Raw genomic sequence first — 23,452 nt, 5'->3', positions numbered from 1 at the left:
TGACACCATTAATCACAGAGGCATCTATTAATACAATATCTTTGAACTTATTATGTTTTGGAATATCTGTTACCGCTGTACATCATAGCAAACACTGTACACTGTCTTCTCAATAGCTCTTCTTTTCTTCTCCCTCATGAACAAAACCTTGATTTTGCTCCCAGCAGTAATTGAAGCATATCAGGCAGTATATCACCATAGTCAAATAATAATCCAATATTTTAGCCTGACAAATGCTTCATTTTTCCAGCTTGCCTTGCTGGGAAATTTAGGCATAACCACATAGCCCTGTTTTGGACAAAGAGAGATAAAAGAATGTCTGACAGAAGATTTTGCATTCCTGATAAAAGGGACATATATGGCTGACACTACCTTTTCCCTTTTTCTTTTTGCCTTGAATATGTTCAGTGTTAAAGTAGCCATCTTGTGACCATGTCACAACAATCATGAGAACAAGAGTGAACACACTAGGAGTGCCACAGCAAAAGGACAGAGGCATGGCCCTTTAACAACTGAATCAAGATCTACCTACCTTTTCTCTCTTTACAGCTCTCATATGATAAAAATAAATCCTAATTGTTTAAGCCATGGTTAGGTTTACCATTACTTGAAGTCAAAAGTGTCATCTCAACCACTGTTTCCACTGGTTCATTTGCTATTCTTAGTGACTATATAATGAATGGACTAATAAGACAGTTGAAATAAAACACAACTTAAAGGCCTGTTCTAAAATATTTCTTCATTTTATTCTCAACCAAATGCAATTCTGTCTCTTAAAATGAAAATAACCAGACAACAGCAAATGTTTTTAAGTCAAAAAACAGATAATAGAAAGGTAGATAAAAAATGACTATCATGGGCTTCCCTGGTGGCGCAGTGGCTGAGAGCCCGCCTGCCGATGCAGGGGACATGGGTTTGTGTCCCGGTCCGGGAAGATCCCATATGCCGCGGAGCGGCTGGGCCCGTGAGCCATGGCCGCTGAGCCTGCGCGTCCGGAGCCTGTGCTCCGCAGCAGGAGAGGCCACAACAGTGAGAGGCCCGCGTACCGCCAAAAAAAAAAAAAAAAAAAAAAAAAAAAAGACTATCATTAGATAGGGCAGGTGTCATTAGATACGGATGGTCATAAAAGGCCTGTTTATGCTAAAACTAGTGAGAAGCTAGGCAAATGGGATTAATCTGAATTAAATTATTTGCTCTATTTCCCTTGAATTTGCTTAGCACGTTCTTTCTAATCTCTGTACCTTTCTTCATCCTATTCCCTTTGCCTGGAATACTCTCCACTATTTCTTTCTGTGATCCACCAACACAACCTTTAATTCTACTTCATTCATGAATCCTTACCTGATCTGCCCTAGCCAAATTTCCTCTCTCCTGTCTCTAGTCCTCTTAATGTGAATATTGGAACTCCACTTTATCTCACAGTGTTCTCTCAGATGTTTCAGAAACAAAGGTGGAATAATTTTAAGGGGAACATACCACAGAATGGCAGGGGTGGGGTTGGGTTTAGAAATGACTGGATACAGGGATTCGAACACAAAGCCTGTTCTTTTCCATTTTCCCCCATGTTTGCACATCTTAGCAAATTCTCTCATTTTCAAAAATTAATTACTGCTTCTAAGAAATTTAGGAATACAAAATATGTGGCCTAGTAGAATCTTCTATATCACAAAAACATTTTACAAAATCAGTATTCAGACTACATGTTAATTTACCAAGAATATGTAAAAAGTTTTCATTGGACTAAAACTGACTAAAGACATTATGAAGTGAAATGGCCCCATGAAGAACTATGCATAACATGTTTGCAAAAAACAAAACAAACAAACAAACAAAAATAACCACAATACCATGTGATAACAGCTACATTAGCTATGGATATAGACTACTGCAAAAGAAGTGTTAAAATGTAGGCTAACTCTGGCTGAAGGAATCAGGGTAGACACCAGTAGGGAAATATTTGAAATTATATTTGAATGAATACTTGAAATGATATTCTTGAAGTTGAACAGTTCAGTTGATGCCTAAGGTGGGTGGGGCATATTGAAAGAAAAAAAAACCCTGGTTACAGGTGCTAAGGCTGGAAACCAAAGTATATTTGGAGGATGGGAAGTAGTTTCTTTCAAAGCTAGGAAATCTGTGGTTAACTATTAAGATAATTGCAGATATGTAAAAAGATTGCCATTGTAAAAAACAGAAGTAACACTTAGGAACAAATACATTTAATAACAGATGTGTTACTATTTCCAGGACCCTCCTTAACAAAGGAGCTCAGCACATAGCCATTGGATCAGAAAATCTTAGGAGCATTTACTGACCCGGGGATATCCAGAGACACCTTGGAAGCAGACTATAAATATTTTAGTTCCAGAATATAGGCTGAAACATTTTAGTTTCAGTTCTGAGTCTGAAAAATATTCATAGATGTATGTATGCTCTTTTTAAAAAATAATTGCTTTTATACTCTCTTCCCAATTCTATAGCTTTCCATCTTCATAATGATGCACATACTATAATGAACAGCCAGAGTCATTAAGAAGAGTGACTTCAAATATTTTCTTTTTAAGGATTTCTTTTTTTGTTTTGTTTTGTTTTTTTGACAACCAGTAGCTCACAGCAATGACAAAAAAGTCAATGATTTTACTCATTCCAGACACCTGAGTACCCCATACAATTTTATATCCAGGTATGGCCTACAATGCCCAGTACCTTTGCATCAAAAATCTCACATTACACAGAATTTACATATCAGAAAAGGAAATCTACGTTTCCCCTATGAAACCCACTGACATTTTAGACAAAGAGATATACAAAATGATGCAGAACAAAGAAACACCATTATGTAAACATTGAGCCATGACTTGAAAAATGTCACCAGCTCTGTCAGAAAACAAAAAGAGAAAGAGGAAAACAGATTAAAAAACATTTGCCCTTCTAAGCAGATCACACCAATTATATTTGAGCAATAATCACGATACTGTTATTTTTAGTCCATCACACAGCAATATCTGTAAACACGATTTGCTTAGATTTTCATTTGTCTTTGGGAGGACATCATAAGAAATCACATTATACACAAGAGTTCTCAGGATTTAAAAATATGTATTCAACATCATTTTGTTAATTTCTGTTGTGTTAATATTAATAATTAACAATTCTAGCACAGGTAGGAAAAAACCTTTAAATAAACAAGGAGCAAGAATAATATCTCAGTATTATGTCTCCTGTCTCCTACTTATATCATTAAGAAAGAGCATTTTCACAAAAAGTAATTTGATTCAGATTCCCTTTAGGATCCCATGAATACCTTTGATGCTGTAACCATTTCAATGTCCCCATTTCTGTAATAGCTTTCATTCATTTGACTCCTTGAGAAAATTTATGGAATTCATTCAATTCTCTCAAATATTCTAACAGTAAAAGGGATTTCTGAATACTGTTACTTAATTTATTTTGTTATATTACACGAATATTCTGAACTTCCAAAAAACTGATTTGATCTGGTAAATTGTAAATTTATTAACACACAACCAGGAATCACCACAGTTTTTCATGCACTTTACTTTCCTAGAACAGTTCTTACACAGAGCAGGAACTTAATAAATATGTTATTTGAATATGACTTAATGTTCATTGGCATAATTAGTCTATTTCTTAAATTATGATACAGGTAAAATAAGTTCATTTTGTTCATATAACAATTGATGTAACCCACCTACCTGTGGCTCTCAACGATTCTCAGTCTTTGAGCTTCTACCTGTTTAAATGTCATAAAGCTGACTTGAGTATAACACAATAGTTCTATATAAGTTTATTTTTAACAAGGCAATTTAACACAAAAGCAAAACAAACAAAAATCTTAGCTACTCTTCCATGTAAAATCATTTCAAACCATCCAATTATCATTAAGGGTGACCAACTATAACTCCTACACATGTATTGCATATGTTTTGCAATTACAGGTAGGAGCTCAAACACTGGATTCCCATTTATTAAAAAGTTTAATTGTATTTCTTAAATATTTCATGTGAAGCATACTGCTATTTTAAAATATATAAATAAGTTCAAAGTCACAAATTACTTAAACTTTCTGAATCTTAGCTGTTTCAACTGTAAAATAGCAACAGTTAGAATACCTGTAAGTTTTTAAATTAGGTTCAAATAAAATTATATACATAGAAGGGAGCTGTAAACAGCAAATTGATAATCAAATGTTAAATATTACTTCACCTGGTGTACTGCAATTATTTAATAAATATTTAGCATCAGTGTTGGGCCTTTTTTTTTTTTCTTCCAAAATACTTACTGGTATAGACAAGTTGAAAGCCTTCATCTGTCCCTTCAGAATCAGAATTAAATTCTAGCCAGAGATGGTTTGAAGTACTACTAAGGGTCAGTCCTCGCATAGATGCGCCAGTAAAAGCACCTAGTAGATGAGTTGTTTTATCTTTTCCATCATAAATCTGCAAAAATATATTTACAATTAAAAAGTAAATTTGACAGTAATAACCAATTCAGAGCATGTATTTATATCTGTGAAGAAAATGAAATTATTACACTCTTCATAAATCAGGTCACTACCTGTTTCCCAAGAACAACTGCATATATTAATTCCTACAAATATCAGGGTAAGAAAGTTAGACTCCACATGGGTAATTTTAATATTCCAAGCTCAGCAGACAGTAAGTAAAACTCAAAATCATGTTATAAAGTTTTTGTTCTTATAAAAACAATGCTTCTAATGGCAGACAATTTAAAATTGAGAATACCTATAGAAAGTTTGGTTTCTAAGATTGGTTGGTTGGTTGGTTGTTTTTCTAAACTTGGTCAAGGGCACCAAACACCTGCTTTTCTAATAACATGATTAATATAAAATGTACTTGCTTCTTTTGCAACTTCTATTTACCCATGTCCTTTATTTCATATCTGACACTTTTAAAATGTTAAAAGAGTACTAAATGCATTTAGAAGCTGATTTAACAAGGCAAAAGTATACAAAGCAAAACTGACATGTTCCCAAAGCTCCCTACCTCATTCCCATTCTTCGGAAGGTGTAGCTTCTCATTGCCCTCTAATTTGCTTTTGTTTTATCAAGGCATTATAGACATTTCTTCATGTCAGTGGATAGAGATTCTTCCTTTTGAGAGCTGTGTAATATTTCATTCAATGGCACTACCACAACTTGCCCTACCATTCCATATATTAATAAACTAAAGTTTTTTTGCCACTAAAAGTAATGCTGAAATAAACACCCTTTAGATGTTATTTCACATTTCTTTTTTGGTACTTGTATTTCAGTAAGAAAGTTTTCAATATATTGAATCTGGGGGCTAAAATGTTCATGTATTGTCAGATTATTTTCCAAAAAGTGTACAGTAATTAAACTGAGGGTTTGCCAACAATGCATATTACTATTCTTTTTCCTTTAAGGCACATATTTTTAATGTGGTAGTTATTACCCCCAAGGGTGTGAAAATTCGTTCTTAAGAGTTCATAAAATCTTGGATATTATGATCATTTGTGGTCCTACAAAGACCAACCCTGACAAATCTCATTCCACAGTACTTAGTTTCATGAAGTTGGAGCTTGGGGCTCCTTCTGTGAATGATAATGAATAGAAACGACTGAGAAATACTTCTGAAAGTTACTTGTCTCTTGCCTGAAATTGCCTTACTTCTGACCTGTCATAAGAGTAAAAATTATGTCGCTAAACCCCTGATCCGGTGATCTTGTCATAGCACCAATGTTCCTCCAAAGTGGCAGGCATTATATTCATGTCACCTAGGAGATGATATTTAGGTGGTACATGATGGAACTTTTATTATTATTATATTAATTTACATGATATGTTTTTCTTGTGCTAAATTGTTGGATTTAACTTGATCATCTATTTAGAATGTTTTCTACAATTTGTAAATAAAAACTGATGTATAACTTTTTTCTTTGTATCAAATTATCCTTACAGGTTTTAGTATTACGTTTATGTTAATTTAACAAAGTGAACTGGAAATATTTTACTATATTTCAAAATCTGGGTTATTCAAATAAAATAATGAGCTTTCTACAGATTCAAGGAATTCTTCAATTCAAGGACATATTCTTGAGTTTTTGTTTATTTAATTATTCCTTGTCAATTTTATTATTTTATTTTCCACCTTGAATGCCTATTATTTACATATTCAGTCTCCAAAACTGTGTTGCAATTCCTTTACATTTTTTTCTTCTGAAATTTATCTATCTTTCCGCTGTATTATGGCTTATCTTCCACTGGATCTTCCACACTAACAATTAGATTTTCAGCAGTAACTAATCTCTTTTTAGGTCTTCTATTTAAATCTTAAATTTTTAAATCATTGGTCAAGTTCTAGAAAGTCAGTCTGTTTCTCTCTCTCTCCCCCTTCTTCCCTCCCCCATTCTCTGTTTTTGGTACTCAAATTGCATTATCTTAAGATATCTCACTTGTTTTATGTATTTAACTTGGTCTTTCTTACTTCTGGTTCCTGAATTCCATTAACTATGTGTTTATTTATCTTTAGGTAGTTATAGTTTTATGTTTCCTTATTATTGATATAGGTTTTCGATGTTGTAAAGACAACAATGCTTTTATTTAACATGCTATACAAATGTAGTTTTTGTTCAGAGCCCCTAGTATTCTTTCTTAACAACCTTACTCTATAACTTTTCTGCACAGACTTTCTGAAGTCTCCAGTGTCCAGGCGTTTCCTGCTTTCTCCCTTTGTGCCTGAGGGAATCTATAGCTTCACATGCACCCTCCAGGCTCCACCAGTTTATTTACTTGTTATTTTATTACCACTGAGAGGGAGTGGAAATAAGAAAGAGAGGAAGTGAGTTGTAAAGTCAATCCAACATGCTCACTGAATTCCTAACAGCAAACACCTTACTGGTCTCCCTCTTTGTTTTAAAAGGTCTTTCTGTCAATTTTTTAAGAATGTGTTGACTGTTAAAAAGAGTATTTGACTACTAGATAAAGGGCTGTATGGACTAATTTCCTAAAATTATATGGGAGTACCAGGAACCCCTTGTGGAACCTAATTTATCATACAAATTCATCTCTGTTTTAGTTATCAGCAAGAATTTGTCTTCAACAAAGCTGAACCAAATATTGAGGTTTGTTAGCTCAGGAATTTTTTTTGTTTGATTACATAGGAGCCAACTTTTCATTTCTTAAGAATAGTAGCCATCAGCAATAATTCAGAGACAAGGAAACGTGTGTCAGAAAACGCAACTTTTGCTGAAGTGTGATCATTCAGCTACGAAATTTTGGAAGCATGTATAAAATTGTTAATTCAAAATGAAAAACAAGTGTTAATTAGGAAGGCTTTAAAAAGAGAAGGGTTTTATAGCTATGATCAAGTCCATGCTGTTTAACTTGTAAATAAAATCCTTCAAGTGTATTCAAATATATATGGACGCATAAAGGCAACAAGGAAGGACAAAGCAGTGTAGCCAAAGACAAATTACATTTGAAGTAGACATGAATGCAATCATACAAATAAGAAAATAAAACAAACAAAATGTGCCTTTCATTTAAAAATAAGTTTACAGTACAGAGTGATTATACTGGGTCTGATCAGAATCACAAAGAAATTTTGACATTATTTCTCACTGCTTTTCTACTTAAAATCAGGATCTTTAAGTATGTTTTTATTTATTTGAGCTGATTTTCTTTTTTCTGAAATATATTATTTTTTTGAGATATGTCTTAATATCTATTTTTATTTTTCAGAAATTTAGAAAGCTAAAAAAGACTAAGCTAATTATAATAGTATACTTTTTAATTGGAAGGGAGAGAACTGGTGCTCACAATAGAAATATTCTTAGTTACTTAGAGCCTAATTCAGATAATGAAGACTTACTTTTATATCAAATGTAGATTTCAAGTTTTCTTAAGAATTAATATTGTGAAAGGCATTGAGGGCTTTTATAACATTAATGAAGCTCTTTGATAAGACTCTAATTTGTTATAAGGTTGCAATTAATTTGGTAGTCCTACACTAGAACAGACTAGAACTTAATACTGCCATGTTTCAATTATAAAACCTTTTGTAATGGATCAGGGCCTGAAATTAGTTATGGTGTACAGACCCTCCTATATATGGAAGGTCAAACCCTATTATGATGAACTGCTTATGGACACTTAAAACTGTTTTTGTTGTTAATGACATAATAAATGTATGATTAGAAAGTATATTCCCAGTCATTTCTCTAGTGAATTTAGCAAATAAGCTATTATCTGAACCCAAGAGCAAAAAGTACATAAAAAAGTAAAGTAAAAAGAGAGAAATTACACACGCATGTGAGTATAATCATACAAACCTTCAAATCATTCCTGCTCATGAATACTAGAATTTTCATTTTGGCCATTTGTTTTATAGGTTGATTTGGAATTTAAATAATTTTTTATAATAAGTTGAGTTAGAGTTCAAATTTTGAATGAAAAAGAATAAATAATTTTTACAATTGTTAAAAAGGACAATATTTTAAATCTTATTATGTTCTCTCCAAAGATGATATGTAACAGAGAAGAAAACATTTGTTTGTACTCAAATATTTGTCTTTACAATAGCTATACAATGTGTACTCAATTAAGAGTTGGTATGTATCAGGGAGGGAGTTGGGAATGCTATGAGGGGTCAGGTTTTCAGGGGCCTTAGCTTTGTGGTCCCAGCTCTACCATCAAAGCTGATTGGAATGTCACACATCATTTCACTTCTGTGATCCTCAGTAGGGGAGAAAAGGAAGGGTTTTATGAGGCCTATCATAGCACTCTGTACAAATGGATATTTACAGAGTGCTTTTGAAGGGAGAAATAACAGAGGATTATCAGTGAACAACAAGCAGAGTTAGTAGACACATGTGGTAGACTTATGAGATCACTGGTGGGCTAGAAAATATTTAAAACCCAGCTCTCAAACAAACCAAACTGGTGAATGTACATACCCATATATATGTTTTTTAAGTAAATTTTATTGATATAAAGAGAGATTGACAGACTTTTTCTGAAAAGGTTTAGATAGTAAATATTTTAGGCTGTTAACATCTCTGTGGCAGCTACTCAATACTGCCCTTCTAGCACAGAAGCAGCCGTAGACAATATGTGAATGAATAAACACAGCTTTCTCCTATTAAAACTGTATTTACAGAAAGAGGTGTCAGTCTGATTTGGCTCACAGACTGTCATTTGTGAATCACTGATTTAAATGTGTAGCATCCTATTTATACACAGGAATAAAATATACAATACTCATTATTGAAAATTCCATAGAGCTAATTGATTCTTACAGAGCACTTTCAGTATTTTTTGCCAAACTTTTGTAGCTGCAACTTATAACTGCAACTTACAGACAAAAGTTGTTCTTAAATGAACATTGCTTGATTTTTTTAAAAAAATTATTTTTATTTATTTATTTTTGACTGTATTGGGTCTTTGTTGCTGCATGCAGGCTTCCTCTAGTTGCGGCGAGCGGGGGCTACTCTTCTCTGAGGTGTGCAGGCTTCTCATTGCAGTGGCTTCTCTTGTTGCAAAGCATGGACTCTAGGTGCACAGGCTTCAGCAGTTGTGTCACACGGGCTCAGTATTTGCAGCTTGTGGGCTCTAGAGCACAGGCTCAGTACTTGTGGCACATGGGCTTAGTTGCTCCGCGTCATGTGGGATTTTACCGGACCAGGGCTCAAACCCGTGTCCCCTGCGTTGGCAGGCAGATTCTTAACCACTGCACCACCAGGGAAGCCCTATTGCTTGATTTTTTTGTTAACAAGTGAGATGAAAATGAAACATCAAAAACGATGTTATATCAGAATGTCACTGGTTTGTAAATGATATGAGCAACTTCTTTGCTAAACTGAATAATAGTTTCCAAATACTAGAAAAGATATTTTCTCAATTTTTTGTGCTATTCATAATATAATGGCTACAGATACAACCCGTTTCTACTTATGTACTGACAATGAGCAAAGCAATAAACCAAGTCAGGGTCTGTAGTATTTGCCAATTTCTGCAGTGTAAACACTTACTATGGCTAATATCAAGTTATCAATGTGACATTGTTGAATACAGAGTTGGGAAGAGATGGACAAGCTGACATAGTATTTCCAACACACAGATACAGTATATATAAGTAACCTCAAAAGCACCGATAAGGGCTTCCCTGGTGGCGCAATGGTTGAGAGTCTGCCTGCCGATGCAGGGGACGCGGGTTCGTGCCCCGGTCCGGGAAGATCCCACATGACGCGGAGCGGCTGGGCCCGTGAGCCATGGCCTCTGGGCCTGCGCGTCCAGAGCCCGTGCTCCGCAATGGGAGAGGCCACAACAGTGAGAGGCCCAAGTACCGCAAAAAAAAAAAAAAAAGCACCGATTATAGTTAAAGTAGTAAAATAATTAGGAAATGAAAAGTTGCATTTATTACCTTTGTTTTTTAATTTAATTGTAATTCAATTGTAATAATTTAATTTTTAATAATGGCTATGTTTAACAACCAGCTCACAAAAGTACTGAAAATTTAACAATAGGCTCTCACACGTGGTACTGCCAAAGATTCACAAATAGGTTATGAAAGAGCTTAAAAATAATACATCTTAGAAAACAACAATAGCAACACATTAATAACCCTCTCATCATATTTCTAAAAGAATGTTATTAAGTCCTTCAACTATCTAGTTTTTCATAAATATGATATACATCTCCTAACCCTTTCTTTTGGACTCTCAAAACCAATTTTGGGATACTTTACTGGCTCTTCTCCATAATAATCCATTTAGTCTACATTTTGCGTAAGAAATGTCTTTAAACTTCATAATGCTGACTGTGGTAAAAAGATTGTCTTGAATTATTTCCCTGCTACATTTCTTTATCTAAACATAGTGCCTAGCCTTTTTCTGAAAATAAAAACAAACACAGCGACAACAAAAACATAACTAGTATTTCTGATTGGTATTCAGCTTTTTTCCTATCCAGCTGACAAGGAGAGCTATTCATTATTGACAGTTTAGAGCCTACATATAATAAACACCATCTATAAATGTTAATTAAAAGAATTAATTAAGTTACATATTTTGAGTGAGGGATTGGGAAGTTCAATATTCTTGCCCATTGAAAGTAACAGAACCAAGGAAAGATATATTCATAATTCCCAAACCTGCTAGTCATCACATAATCTGGAGGGCTTTATAAAATTCCTTAATCCCAGGTGCAAACCAACTGAACCTACTTTCCCCAGATCTACTGAAACTTTGCTAGTGTGGTTATAAATAACTAAGGTGTTTATAAAAAGCAGGAGGAGGGAGAGAGAGAGTGGGTGAATGAGTAAACAAGCATCATCCTACAGGATGAGCTACTGGAAAGGAAAGTTGTTTTTGTGTGTGTATAGATATAGATAAATAACACACATTGTTTTTTATTGTTGTTGCTGTTTTGTTTTTATCAGAATCCAGTACAGTGATGTAATATAGTAAGTGAAACCAGAAGAAAACAAACCTTCTTCCAAGCCTTATACCCATGTAAAGATTACAAGAGAATGTCATTCCAAAGAACGTAGCCGATCCTACCACATAAAGAAAAACAATGCTTTTGAATCTCTCAGTCAAGGGGCAGAGAGTTCCATAATGGGCTATTTTTTTTTCTTATTTCTTCTTATGTCTTAGTTGGAATGGAGAAAGAGAACTGACTCTACTAGGTTTAATATTGGAAAGTGCTGGGGTTGAGAATGGGCTCTCGTGGATTAGTTTGCAGTGAGGCAAATGACCTTCCATCCTGAGAGGACTCTGGGCTTAACAGTCTTTGAGAAGTAATCATTTGTCCTTTGCAGAGTACATTGTCTGTTTGTGCATGCCTAACTGTGCCTGTGTCAGTAGGTATCTTTGACCTAATAGTCATCCATGGAATTAATGAGAAAAATAACATACAAGCATTTTACGTCTTACACTGGTGGAGAGACCATGAAGACAGACAGCGTTTAAAAGCCCATCCCCAACCATATCTGTAGTATGGCTTACTGAAGTTCTTTTAACGTGATAATTTAGAATAAATCCCAGGTTAGACTATCAGTAGAAGGATAATCGAATTGGTGTGTTTCCAGGTTAATTTTAGTATATAATCTTTTCAACTTTGGAAAACATATATTTATTCTAGGAAAGATATAATTTTTAAAAAAATTCTGGGAATATAAATTTTCTTCCTTTCACTCATGAAAGAAAAGTCACTATTTAATGAAATCCGCTAAAGGGCCTTAAATTGAGTTTTTCTGCTTTCCTTTGTCTCTCACCATCACGTCCCCTCACACTATCACTTATTACTGAGGTCCCACCCTTCCTCAAGGGAACACACATCACAAATGCATATGATTTTATTCCAAATAAGTAATATGTTAGAAAGCACTCTGAGAAACATATTAGGGCTATTTTTTTTAAAAAGCATCACTTGTTATCCCTAATGAATTTTCCAAAAAATAAACATCATTCAGTATGGAAAAGTAATGTAGAAATGTCAAGCATCACTGAGAGCAGAGAAATATTTTAGGAAGGATTGTGGTAGGCATGGGGAAGCATTTCCTGACTTTTAACTTACAAATACATGTTTATTATTGTTGCTATGTGATACAGTTTAGTAGCTACACTCATATTTCTGATCTATACCTTGATACATTTTTTCCCCACAGTTAGCCAAATAAATAAATAAATAAATAACCACTGCCTTAATTCTAAGTACAAGTATCCCATTAATCTCAATGTTGACTCCAATTTAGCAAATAAACCTATTTTAACAGGAAAATCCAAACAATGAACTGGAAGTTGAAGATATAATACAGTGAGTTTCTGTTGCCTATTGAGGAAAAGCACAAAAATTGGGAATGGCTCTAAATTAATACTAAAATTGTATATATCTAAGTGTACTGCAGGAAATCTTTCCCATGTCTATACAAATCTTACAAGCATACAGAACTGTTTGTGTTAGAGAACCATCAATTATCATCAAATTAATATTCTTTTTAAAAGAAGAACATAACCAACAACCTTAAAATCACTGCTTAAATAAAAGTCCCCCACCCCAGTCAACCTGGGATATCATAAATTTTTTCAAGATTTGTGAAAACAGAAATATGTTGAATTTCTTACCTGGATTAATGAAATCTTGATAATGAGAAAAAAAAATGTATGTGATCATTTTTTAAATATTTAAATGTGATTTTATAGAAGTGTTTACTTTTATTCCGATAATGAATATAAACTGTATTTATCAAAACACTTACTTTGAAAAATATGGATCAGCAAGTATGAAAATATTCATTTGCCTAAAATCAGATCATTAAAAAAAATTTCTTTTGGCAGCGCCGTGCCACTTGCAGGATTTTAGTTCCCCACCCAGGAACTGAACCTGTGGCCACAGCAGTGAAAGCACTGAGTCCTGACCACTAGCCACCAGGGAACTCCCTTTAATCGTATCTTTAAATTTGATTATTTCAAATTTTTTAAATAAATTAACAAATTTTGTCCTAAATGTTTATTATCAACAAGGTATATTTTTTCTTAAATAATTTATAGATATTGTTAGATATATTCATAAATTATAAACTTTTTCATAGTCATAAATGCAAAGAGTTATCTATGTATCAACAGAAATAAGTTACTTAATAAACATCATAACTGTCCATTTATGGATTATGTTTCATAGATAATATTTATTGAATATAAGATATTTGGCATGAAAGTGTTCTTATTTTGGTGTTATTGAAACATTAAAATTCATGTATCAAAAAACAAATGGTTCTAAAGAACCTAGGGGCAGGACAGGAATAAAGACACAGATGTAGAGAATGGACTTGAGGACATGGGAAGGGGGAAGGGTAAGCTGGGACGAAGTGAGAGAGTGGCATGGACTTATATATACTACCAAATGCAAAATAGCTAGCTAGTGGGAAGCAGCCGCAGAGCACAGGGAGATCAGCTCAGTGCTTTGTGACCACCTAGAGGGGTGGGATAGGGAGGGTGGGAGGGAGATGTAAGAGGGAGGAGATATGGGGATATATGTATATGTATAGCTGATTCACTTTGTTATAAAGCAGAAACTAACACACCATTATAAAGCAATTATACTCCAATAAAGATGTTAAAAAAAAAAAGAAAACAGCTATGTAGCAAATTGGGTTCAGAAACTAAATTACAAAGCACAGGAGAGACTACTGGAGTAGAGGAAGTGAATAGCTATTGGTAATATCTTAGAGCATTTTCACTAGACATTTTCTTTTTTCTTCTATTACAAAAAATTCTGTATTTTGCTTTTTAAAACAATATTATAAACGGGTTTATGTCATGAAAAAAATTCATGTATCATAAATCAAAATTTCTTATTACAAATAAACATTAGAAAGAAAACATTCTATCTCAGTAAAAATACTGACAGGAAAATGGGAAATAATGTATAATTTAAATCTATGAATGGCAGAATCAACTTATGGTTGATTATATATACATATATATCATATACATGTATATATGTATTAATGTATACTTAATGACTAAAATGATCAAAATATAAATATTCTGAGTTCACCTACCTTAAGAACATCTCCTTGTGCTAAATGAAATGTTCTGGCTGAAATATTGATTCCCTTTCCTGCTTGAACCTGAATACTATAAATGCATTCATGGTTGTTTTCATAGTTGAGTGGATAATTTGGAGAGAGCAGAATTCCTTCATTACTTGTTGCAGATGCACCACATTCAGCTGCAGGTAAAACAGAATATTGAAGTACAGTTTAATAGAAAGCATTATCATTTCAAGTAATGTAATGTATGGAAGTGTAAATGCATTTTATTTTAGCTAGAGGCTAACATGAAAATAATGTACAGAAGGGCTTTACGTTGTAGATGAATCACTCCTTCTCATATAATAGATAGGAAGAAGGGACTACTGCCTCTGGACAGAACACTGTACATAAACAGAAATACACAATAGTTTCAGTATCTCCCCCCCCCACCTTGGATGAAAGGATAGCATGGAAAAGGATGAGGGCAAAAGATTTTCAGGAAGTATTTTAAGTTTGTAGATCTCTGATTAACTTGTTATGTTTAAATTTATAATTTACTTATTTTAAAGTATAAAAAAAGGGGAGAGATCAATTTCATTTTAGAATGATTCTTTACCTTTAAATGCTTTACTGTTTAAATACTTAAATATTAACAAAAATCAGGTAAAAGAAAAAAAACCTAATGAGGAAATGAAAATGATCAAGATGAGCAGTCAGTATAATATCAATAATAATAATATTATTTTAACAAAGCATAAAATAATAATAAGAACTAATGATATGATGTTAACAATCAGTCACATGAAGTGTCACCCAATAAAGCTCCTTCAAGACCTTTTAAGGTAAAACAAAAACAAAAAATTCATAAACTGCCAATATTGATTTAAATTATTTCTATTTTAATAATACTTAAAGAGTTTTATAGCGTCAGCCTTACATTTAGGTCTTTAATCCATTTTGAGTTTATTTTTGTGTACGATGTTAGGGGGTGTTCTAATTTCATTTTTGTACATGTAGCTGTCCAGTTTTCCCAGAACCACTTACTGAAGGGACTGTCTTTTCTCCATTGAATATTCTTGCCTCCTTTGTCATAGATTAGGTGACCATAGGTGCGTGGGTTTATCTCTGGATTTTCTATCCTGTTCCATTGATCTATATTTCTCTTTTTGTGCCAACACAATACTGTTTTGATTACTGTAGCTTTGTAGTATAGTCTGAAGTCAGGGAGCCTGATTCCTCCAGCTCCATTTTTCTTTCTCAAGATTGCTTTGGCTATTTGGGGTCTTTTGTGTTTACACACAAATTGTACATTTTTTTGTTCTAATTCTGTGAAAAATGCCATTGGTAATTTGATAGGGATTGCACTGAACCTGTAGATTGCTTTGGGTAGTATAGTCATTTTCACAATATTGATTCTTTCAATCCAAGAATATAGTATATCTCTCCATCTGTTTGTGTCATGTCTGGTTTCTTTCATCAGTATCTTATAGTTTTTGGAGTACAGGACTTTTGTCTCCTTAGGTAGGTTTATTCCTAGGTATTTTACTCTTTTTGATGTGATGGTAAAAGGGATTGTTTCCTTCATTTCTCTTTCTGATCTTTCACTGTTAGTGTATAGGAATGCAAGAGATTTCTGTGTATTAATTATGTATGCTGCAACTTTACCAAATTTATTGATAAGCTCTAATAACTTTCTGGTAGCATCTTTAGGATTTTCTATGTAAGTATCATGTCATCTACAAACAGTGACAGTTTTACTTCTAATTTTCCAATTTGGATTCCTTTCATTTCTTTTTTTTCTCTGACTGCCGTGGCTAGGACTTCCAAAACTATGTTGAATAAAAGTGACTAGAGTGGACATCCTTGTCTTGTTCTTGATCTTAGAGGAATCATTTACATTTTAAATCTGCCTCATTTCCTCCTCACTAGCTTATTAGAATCTAGGCATGCTTGTGGGGGCATGGAGACAAACGTTCCCAGGTCATACAGATGATCCAGAATGCACATATACGTTTATCAGTTAGATTATTTATTAGGGAATACAGACAGTTTTAAACTATGTTATAGAATCATGTAATTCTGAGAATATGTACTTGAATGCCAACTTGCAAAATACTGAAACACTGATTAGCAGCTCAGGCTTTAAAATTCAGAGATTAGTTTCAAAATTAAGCTCTATCTTCTATCTATATGGCTTTGGCAAGTTATTTATTCTCTCTAAGCCTCAATATTGTAATTACTATTATGGAAATAATAGTACCCTCTTCATAGGGATGTTTGTGTGTGTGTATGTGTGTGTGTATTATTATATGTAGATAATACATGTAGAGCATTTAGCAGGAAACTGGCATACAACAAGAGCTTGATACATTAAAGCTATTATTATGAATATTTTAAGTATATGTACTAATGGTGGCATCATGTTGTATACAAAGAAAAATAGTTTAGGATATTTATACTGTCCCCAGTGTGACTATTCAGGTGTAGAAAGACACTTAGGTGTGAAAAGCCAGAGGACTCTTTCTAATTTTGGAGAATTATTTATGATATTAAAATTATTTTAACTGAATATAACACCCCCCCAAATAAAGGCCAAATGATAATTTACTTCAAAATATACTAATAATTTACTGTAATGTTCTCAAAATTTGAATAGGTAGTAAGTGCCTTCTACTATAAACACTGGTTTTTAGTGTAAAATATAAAGGAAATTCCTTTCATATGAACAATAACCTGCTTTTGTTATATTTTAATTTTCAGTTGATTTTAATGGAAGAAATGTTCACATATTGGGGTATGGGAAAATCATTCTGGTTAATACATTATTTAACTTGAATTTTATGCTAATTAAAACAGCCTGTTTGTGGCTTATTGGACATACATTGTACATCTGCTTTAATCATTAAAAAAAAAAGTGTACACTGACCAGAAGCAAAGAATGCCCATGTTAAAAATAAAGATTAAATGCCTCCTTTCCTGGGATGCCAATGCTGGTACTCCTTTGGTAATAAGACTCCCTTCACAGATGCCAATGACATACTGACTTGCTGTACACATGCTGATCTGTTTTTTTTTTTTTTTTAAACTTTAAAGGGATGTATCCCCAACTTGCTTGACTTTCTTTGCTCTGAAAAGATATAAAACTGTGCTGAAAATCGTGCTTCTCTGGAGCAGCTCCTCAGAGTTATCTGAGTGACTGTCTCCCAGACTATAATCCTGTTTGGCTCAAATGAAACTTTTCTATACCTCTTACAGATTGTTTATTGAATATTTCCAGTGACATTTGCATTATAAAATGACTATAAATGATTTTCTACTTGGTGAAATAAAATCAGGACTTAAACCAGAACGGAAGAATTAAGGAAGAAAATTTGGATTAAATTAGCACATTTCCATTTAATCAGGACTCATCATAAATTATGGGGCCCAGTACAAAAGGAAAATGTACTACACTTGTTGAAAACATGTTAACAATTTCAAGAGATCAGTAGAGCATTAAACAAAGCATGGCCATTCTCAGCATGAAGCCCCCCACTGTGGGACTGCATGGGTTTCACATCCATAAAGCCAACTCTGCATTTATTCTTCATAAAAGTACAAATCTACAAGGTAAAACTTATTTTCTCCAGTTTCATAGATGAAGACACCAAAGTGAGTTTTCTTGCTAAAATTGAACAAATGGTATGTATCAGAGCTGGGATTTACCCTGGGATCTATTTATCAGTCATTGCCTATGGTGTTAAAAGGGTGAACATATAATTTCTCTTCCAGATCAAAGTACTCTTTTAGTATGAAAGGAGGCATCATTAATAATTATCCCACACAGCAGTTGTAAATTGAGATCATCCCAGGTGAACTGGTAGTTTGTTCACTTTTTCCTTTACACTTTAACTGATGCACACACTATTTAAGGACATTATATTAAAAATTAAGAGGATTATTTTGTGCAGGCTGGGGTATGTCCTGGAGGTCAGAATACATTCATCCCACATATAATTTATAAATCTGCATTCCATTATACATAATTATTAACATTCAGAATGATAATCTCATATCAAGAAAAGATCTTGAAACATAAAATGATAAAAATCTGTTCAGAATGTTCTACCTACATATACAGGAAAATGAACAAGTTTATTTTTTGATGAGTTTTAATAAAATAAAATTTTCTACTAACAATAAGTTACAGAGGAACTTATTTAGCCACAGTGCCAAACTCCAGAAGCTAGGTGATTAATAAACTTATTTTTACATGGAACCTCATCTTTGATTTTACCTTTTAATTTTAAAGTATACAAAACACTGGCTCCCCAGCACTCGATGTAGTACTAACATTTGCCCTGTATAAGCTTTCTTTCCACCCTTAGGCTACAGCAGTCTTGCTTGCCAACTGGAATTGAACAGGATCAAATGTTGAAATTAACAATTAACTTTCCACAGTTTGACCTTCTGCCCCAGTCTAGCAATGAACATACTTCTATGTCTGGTCTGTTGTGTAATAACCTAAGAATGATATTTTCCAAATGCAAATCTGATCCTATACCTTCTGCCTAACAAATACTCACCATCAGCAAATCAAATCCACAGGATGCCAAACAAGGCCATTTATAATGTTACCGCTGCCTTTCTAGCTATTACCCACCATTCTTTCCCATAGACCTTGTAATTCACCTATCCTGAGCTACTGGCCCTTTGCCACAGTGTCACACTCTAAGCCTTTGTACATGATGTTTTCTCCACATGTAAGCACCACATCTGGTCCCCAAGTGATGCAGTTTCAGGGTTCAAATAAGGAAAAAAATGACTTGATATTAAGTAATACTGTTACGGTTCTTTCCAGCATTGGGTGCCTGTGATGGTGAAAGGAATAAGTGAAACAATGTCATGTGGAAGTATAAGAGATAATTCTCACAAATAGTCATGGCTGCAATGTTCATGAATGTCCAGGAAAAATACCCAAACTACAACCTTTTCATTGTATATGACATAACTACCACAGCAAGTTTTTACAAGGCACATTTTAAAGTGAGAAGGCCCGCGTACCACAAAAAAAAAAAAAAAGACAAAACCCATCAACTACACAGGAAAGCAGAATTTGAGTAAAAGAAGTCCTAAAATCCAAGTGATAAAGCTGAGTTGAAAAATAGCCATCATCTCCCACCAGAGTGACATTTATGGACAGTACTCAGCTGTCACTGAACAAACACAAATCTGGGACTTATTGCATCAGGGCAATGCTAGGGTTTCGGTCAGATGCTGTGACAAATTGCACATGTAATGTAATATGTGTCTGTGAAACATTTGTCATAATAAATATAAGCTTAACAGAGTACCTTGGCAGGTAATGTATACTAAGATGTTTAAAATGGCTAGAAGCAGATAATAATATGCTCTGATTCGGAAAAAACTGATTGATTCATTTGATAAATATTTATTAAATTCTTACTCTGTACTGCATATGGGAGGTAGAGTGTTGGAGCTCCTCATGTAACTTACTTTCCAGTGGAACGACAGATGTTTACTACATAATCATTCAAATAAACATATAGTATGTGAAAACATGTAACTGGAAGCCCTGACTGTTCTGAGTAAAGTCAACACTTCCCTGAAGGACTGAAATGAGGATATTAAGGGTGATGGCAGAAGGCGGGTTGGGAGAAAGAATATCCCACACAGAAGGAACATGTCTGAAAACACTATGGGGGGGACCATGACAGGTTCTGAGAACTAAAAGACCCAGTATGAGAAAAACTTTGTGTAACATCTAGTTAGAGGTAGGGTTTCTTTTGTTGTTTATCTGGCACAGTAGGGGAAAAAATGTTTTTTTGAGGTGTGTATGAAAGGAAAATGTCACTAAGTTGGTTGCAGAAGATGAAGAATAGAGGAGAAGATTGAATGAGCTACATTCATAAAAATTTTTTTTGAGATTTTGAGTTAGAAAAGAATTGCTTCAGAGTTCAGGTTTGCAATGTTCTGTGGAAGTGAAGAAAGGACACTTTTCCCTACCTTAACATAAGCACAGCACCTTGTTTTTATTATTTGGTCTAGGATGAATACCTGTTCTTGATAACTGATGTCACTAACTTATAACCCTAAATTTGTTAATATGAATTTCCTACAAAATAATCAATGTTAAATAATCACTATTAATCATGTGATAATGTTTCTTCTCTCTGATTTTAACTGAGAGGTCATCTTTAAATGACAGGAATTAATAATATGAAAACATTACATAATTTAGCAGAGTGTTAGGGAAACATTGTTGGAGAATAGGCCCTCAGGGCTCTTTACAGGATATAAATATTTTCTGTGAAATCTCCAGTCTACATGCTGTTTATTATGATGCCTTAATTTTGTGAAAAACAAATCCTACTCATATAAAATATTTTTTTTAATTTAAACTTACAGATTAAGAAATCTATTTGAGTTACCAAAATGAAACTCTTTGCTTAGTTGAAAATAATACTTTGATGAATGTTGCTTTGGTCGGATTGGAGTAGGAGAGATATGTGTACTGGACTCAGGTGATAAGAGTCATAGCTACAGTGAGGAATTCAGTAGACCAAGAATACCCACTGAATTTCATATTTTTCTTACTAAAAAACAGGACAGCCTATGCATCATTAATCTCCATTACTGGGATAAAAACAAAAAACAAAAAAACAACAACAGAACCTGGTAGCGTCTATTGCACACAGTCACATATTTTCAGATAAACAGGTAAAATGTTTTTTAGTAACTTGGCTGGGAAATTTGAAAAATGTCTATGACTAGTGACGTTTGCAATTATTTTTAAGATTTGCATTGCAGTTGAATCTCTTCTTTTATGCTGGAAGTCACCGTGGGTTATTTTCAAATTGTTTTGTTAAAGTGATTAAAATAAACTTGACTTGTATTATTCAAAAAAACTTAGAAAGTTTCGAACCTAAACATATGGTATCCTAAGTCAAGTAAAGTACAGCATTAAGCAGAAATATATTTCCCATATGTTAAATTACTACCAGAGGAAAAATAATGGTTATATGTGATTGTGTTCACATAGGAAGGTGTGGGGACATTGAAACTGCCATAGTCAAATCAATCACTTTTTTCTGTCATATATGTGAACTTACTTTATTTTTTAGCTTTTATCAGCTAATTGAGCGCACTTTGTTCCATATCTAATTTCTACTGTATTTCATCAAATTAAGACACCATTGAAAGAGACATCATTATTTTATATGTTTACAAGAAAGCAAAAATGTGTGAATAATCTATGGTAGCCATTGATTGTGAGATACGTACTAATTTCAGAGATATTAAATTTTTTTGAAATAGGCATCTGAAACTGTAAAATATAGTAAAATATGTTAATAAGATTTAATATATTTAGGAACACTTCTAATATTCCTTTATAACTTGGCAGTATTAATAACACATTCGCTCTTTTGTTTCTTTGTTTTTGGCCATGCCATGCTGCATGCAGGACATTAGTTCCCCGACCAGGGATTGAACCCTTGCCCATTGCGTTGGGAGTGTGAAGTCTGAGCCACTGGACCGCCAGGGAAGTCCCCACATTTGTTCTTTAGAAATGTTTTGTCAGATTTCTTTTTCTCAAATAGGTACTTAGTGCTTGGATTCTTAGAAGGGGGTGAAAATTAGAGTGTAAAGAGTTATTAATTTCCTTATGCCACCACTGAAAGTATGTGAACCATTAGTATTACTTATATAAAGTCAGGTTTTTTCCCTTGCCTTTGCTTTTCTTAGACAACAGTGATACTTAACTGGCTTTCTCTTTCTAGACTCTCTAAATACACTGCATGCATGTATCCAAGCACAGATTAGTGCTTGTTAAAGTTATTTACAGATCAAGAGTGCCTTAAAATGTTTTCACTGGAAGAATTTAATTTGGGATTTGTTATTTTTCACCTTAAAAATTCAATTTTATAGCATTTTATATATTCATTTTTTTACCATGAAAAATCACAGTAATCGTTATTGCCATGCAGAATTATTCTTTTACCAAGACATAAGCTCAAAACATTTTTTTAAATCAAATACACAATTTTCAGTGAAAAAGTGTGGAGGAATTCCGATAACCTGACAGTGTCCTTCCATGGTTTCTTCCTTCCCTACACAGCTATTTAGGGTCTACTGTGCAAAGTTAATTTACTCACTAAAAATAATATTATTAACAAATAATACCTATAGACATACCAGGTACTATGTTAGGTCTTTAGGATAAGTTCCTTATCCTCATGTAATATGTAGTATAGAGGACAGACAGACAGGGAAACTGGTATGTGCACAAATGTGTAATCTGTAGTGTGACACAAGTTTGTGTAATGGCCCAGGATGGTAAAAATGAGGAAATTATACATTTTAAAGTATCAATGAGACAATAATGTCAGGGAAGACTTCATGGAATAGGTTATCCTTGATCTGAATCAAAGAAGTGATTATAATATATGAAAAAGAGATTCCAGGCCAAGGGAACTGCTAAAATGAAAGCACAAATGGGTAAATGAGATTGACATAGTTAGAAGAACCGGTAGCTCATGTGCCGTTCTAAGAAATTCAGATTTTATCACATAGGCACTGGAGATCCACTGAAGAGTTTTAAGGAGAGAAAAATACGATCAGATTTGAGAAACCCATTAGGGCAGCTCTATGGGGAATGGATTATAGCCCTGGGTTCCTAAAGGGACAAAAACCTAGAGAATATTTATTGTAGTGTGTCAATTAGAAGATGGTGAACGTTTGAACTAAAACGATGGAGGAAGAGGAGATTGAAAGTAAAAGTTAGAGAAGGAGGAGTGGCTTTGCGTACGTTGGTGAATTTATTTTTGCATGTGATGAATTTAGTATGTCTATGGGATATCAGGGGCAGAAGTCCACTAAGCAGCTAGACATAGCTGTAGTCATGGGACTAC

At 33.7% G+C, this 23,452-nt stretch overlaps 1 protein-coding gene across 2 annotated transcripts in view; it reads right to left on the bottom strand.

The window, feature by feature from the left end:
* The window catches only part of CSMD3 (CUB and Sushi multiple domains 3), a 1,062,125-nt gene that overhangs the window by 325,149 nt on the left and 713,524 nt on the right, over positions 1 to 23,452 (bottom strand). For both annotated transcript variants that reach the window (XM_024739588.1, XM_024739590.1), the window contains 2 exons: positions 14,568 to 14,737; positions 4,304 to 4,460 (listed from right to left, as the gene is read on the bottom strand). In XM_024739588.1, the coding sequence (XP_024595356.1) occupies positions 4,304 to 4,460; positions 14,568 to 14,737 (327 nt within the window). The remainder of the gene's footprint in view (positions 1 to 4,303; positions 4,461 to 14,567; positions 14,738 to 23,452) is intronic.

This window comes from Neophocaena asiaeorientalis, unplaced genomic scaffold (assembly GCF_003031525.2).
Source record: "Neophocaena asiaeorientalis asiaeorientalis breed wild unplaced genomic scaffold, Neophocaena_asiaeorientalis_V1.1 scaffold533, whole genome shotgun sequence".
NCBI classification, from domain to species: Eukaryota; Metazoa; Chordata; class Mammalia; order Artiodactyla; family Phocoenidae; genus Neophocaena; species Neophocaena asiaeorientalis.
The sequence above is the reverse complement of the archived record's forward strand: the minus strand, read 5'-3'. Positions and strand labels throughout refer to the sequence as shown.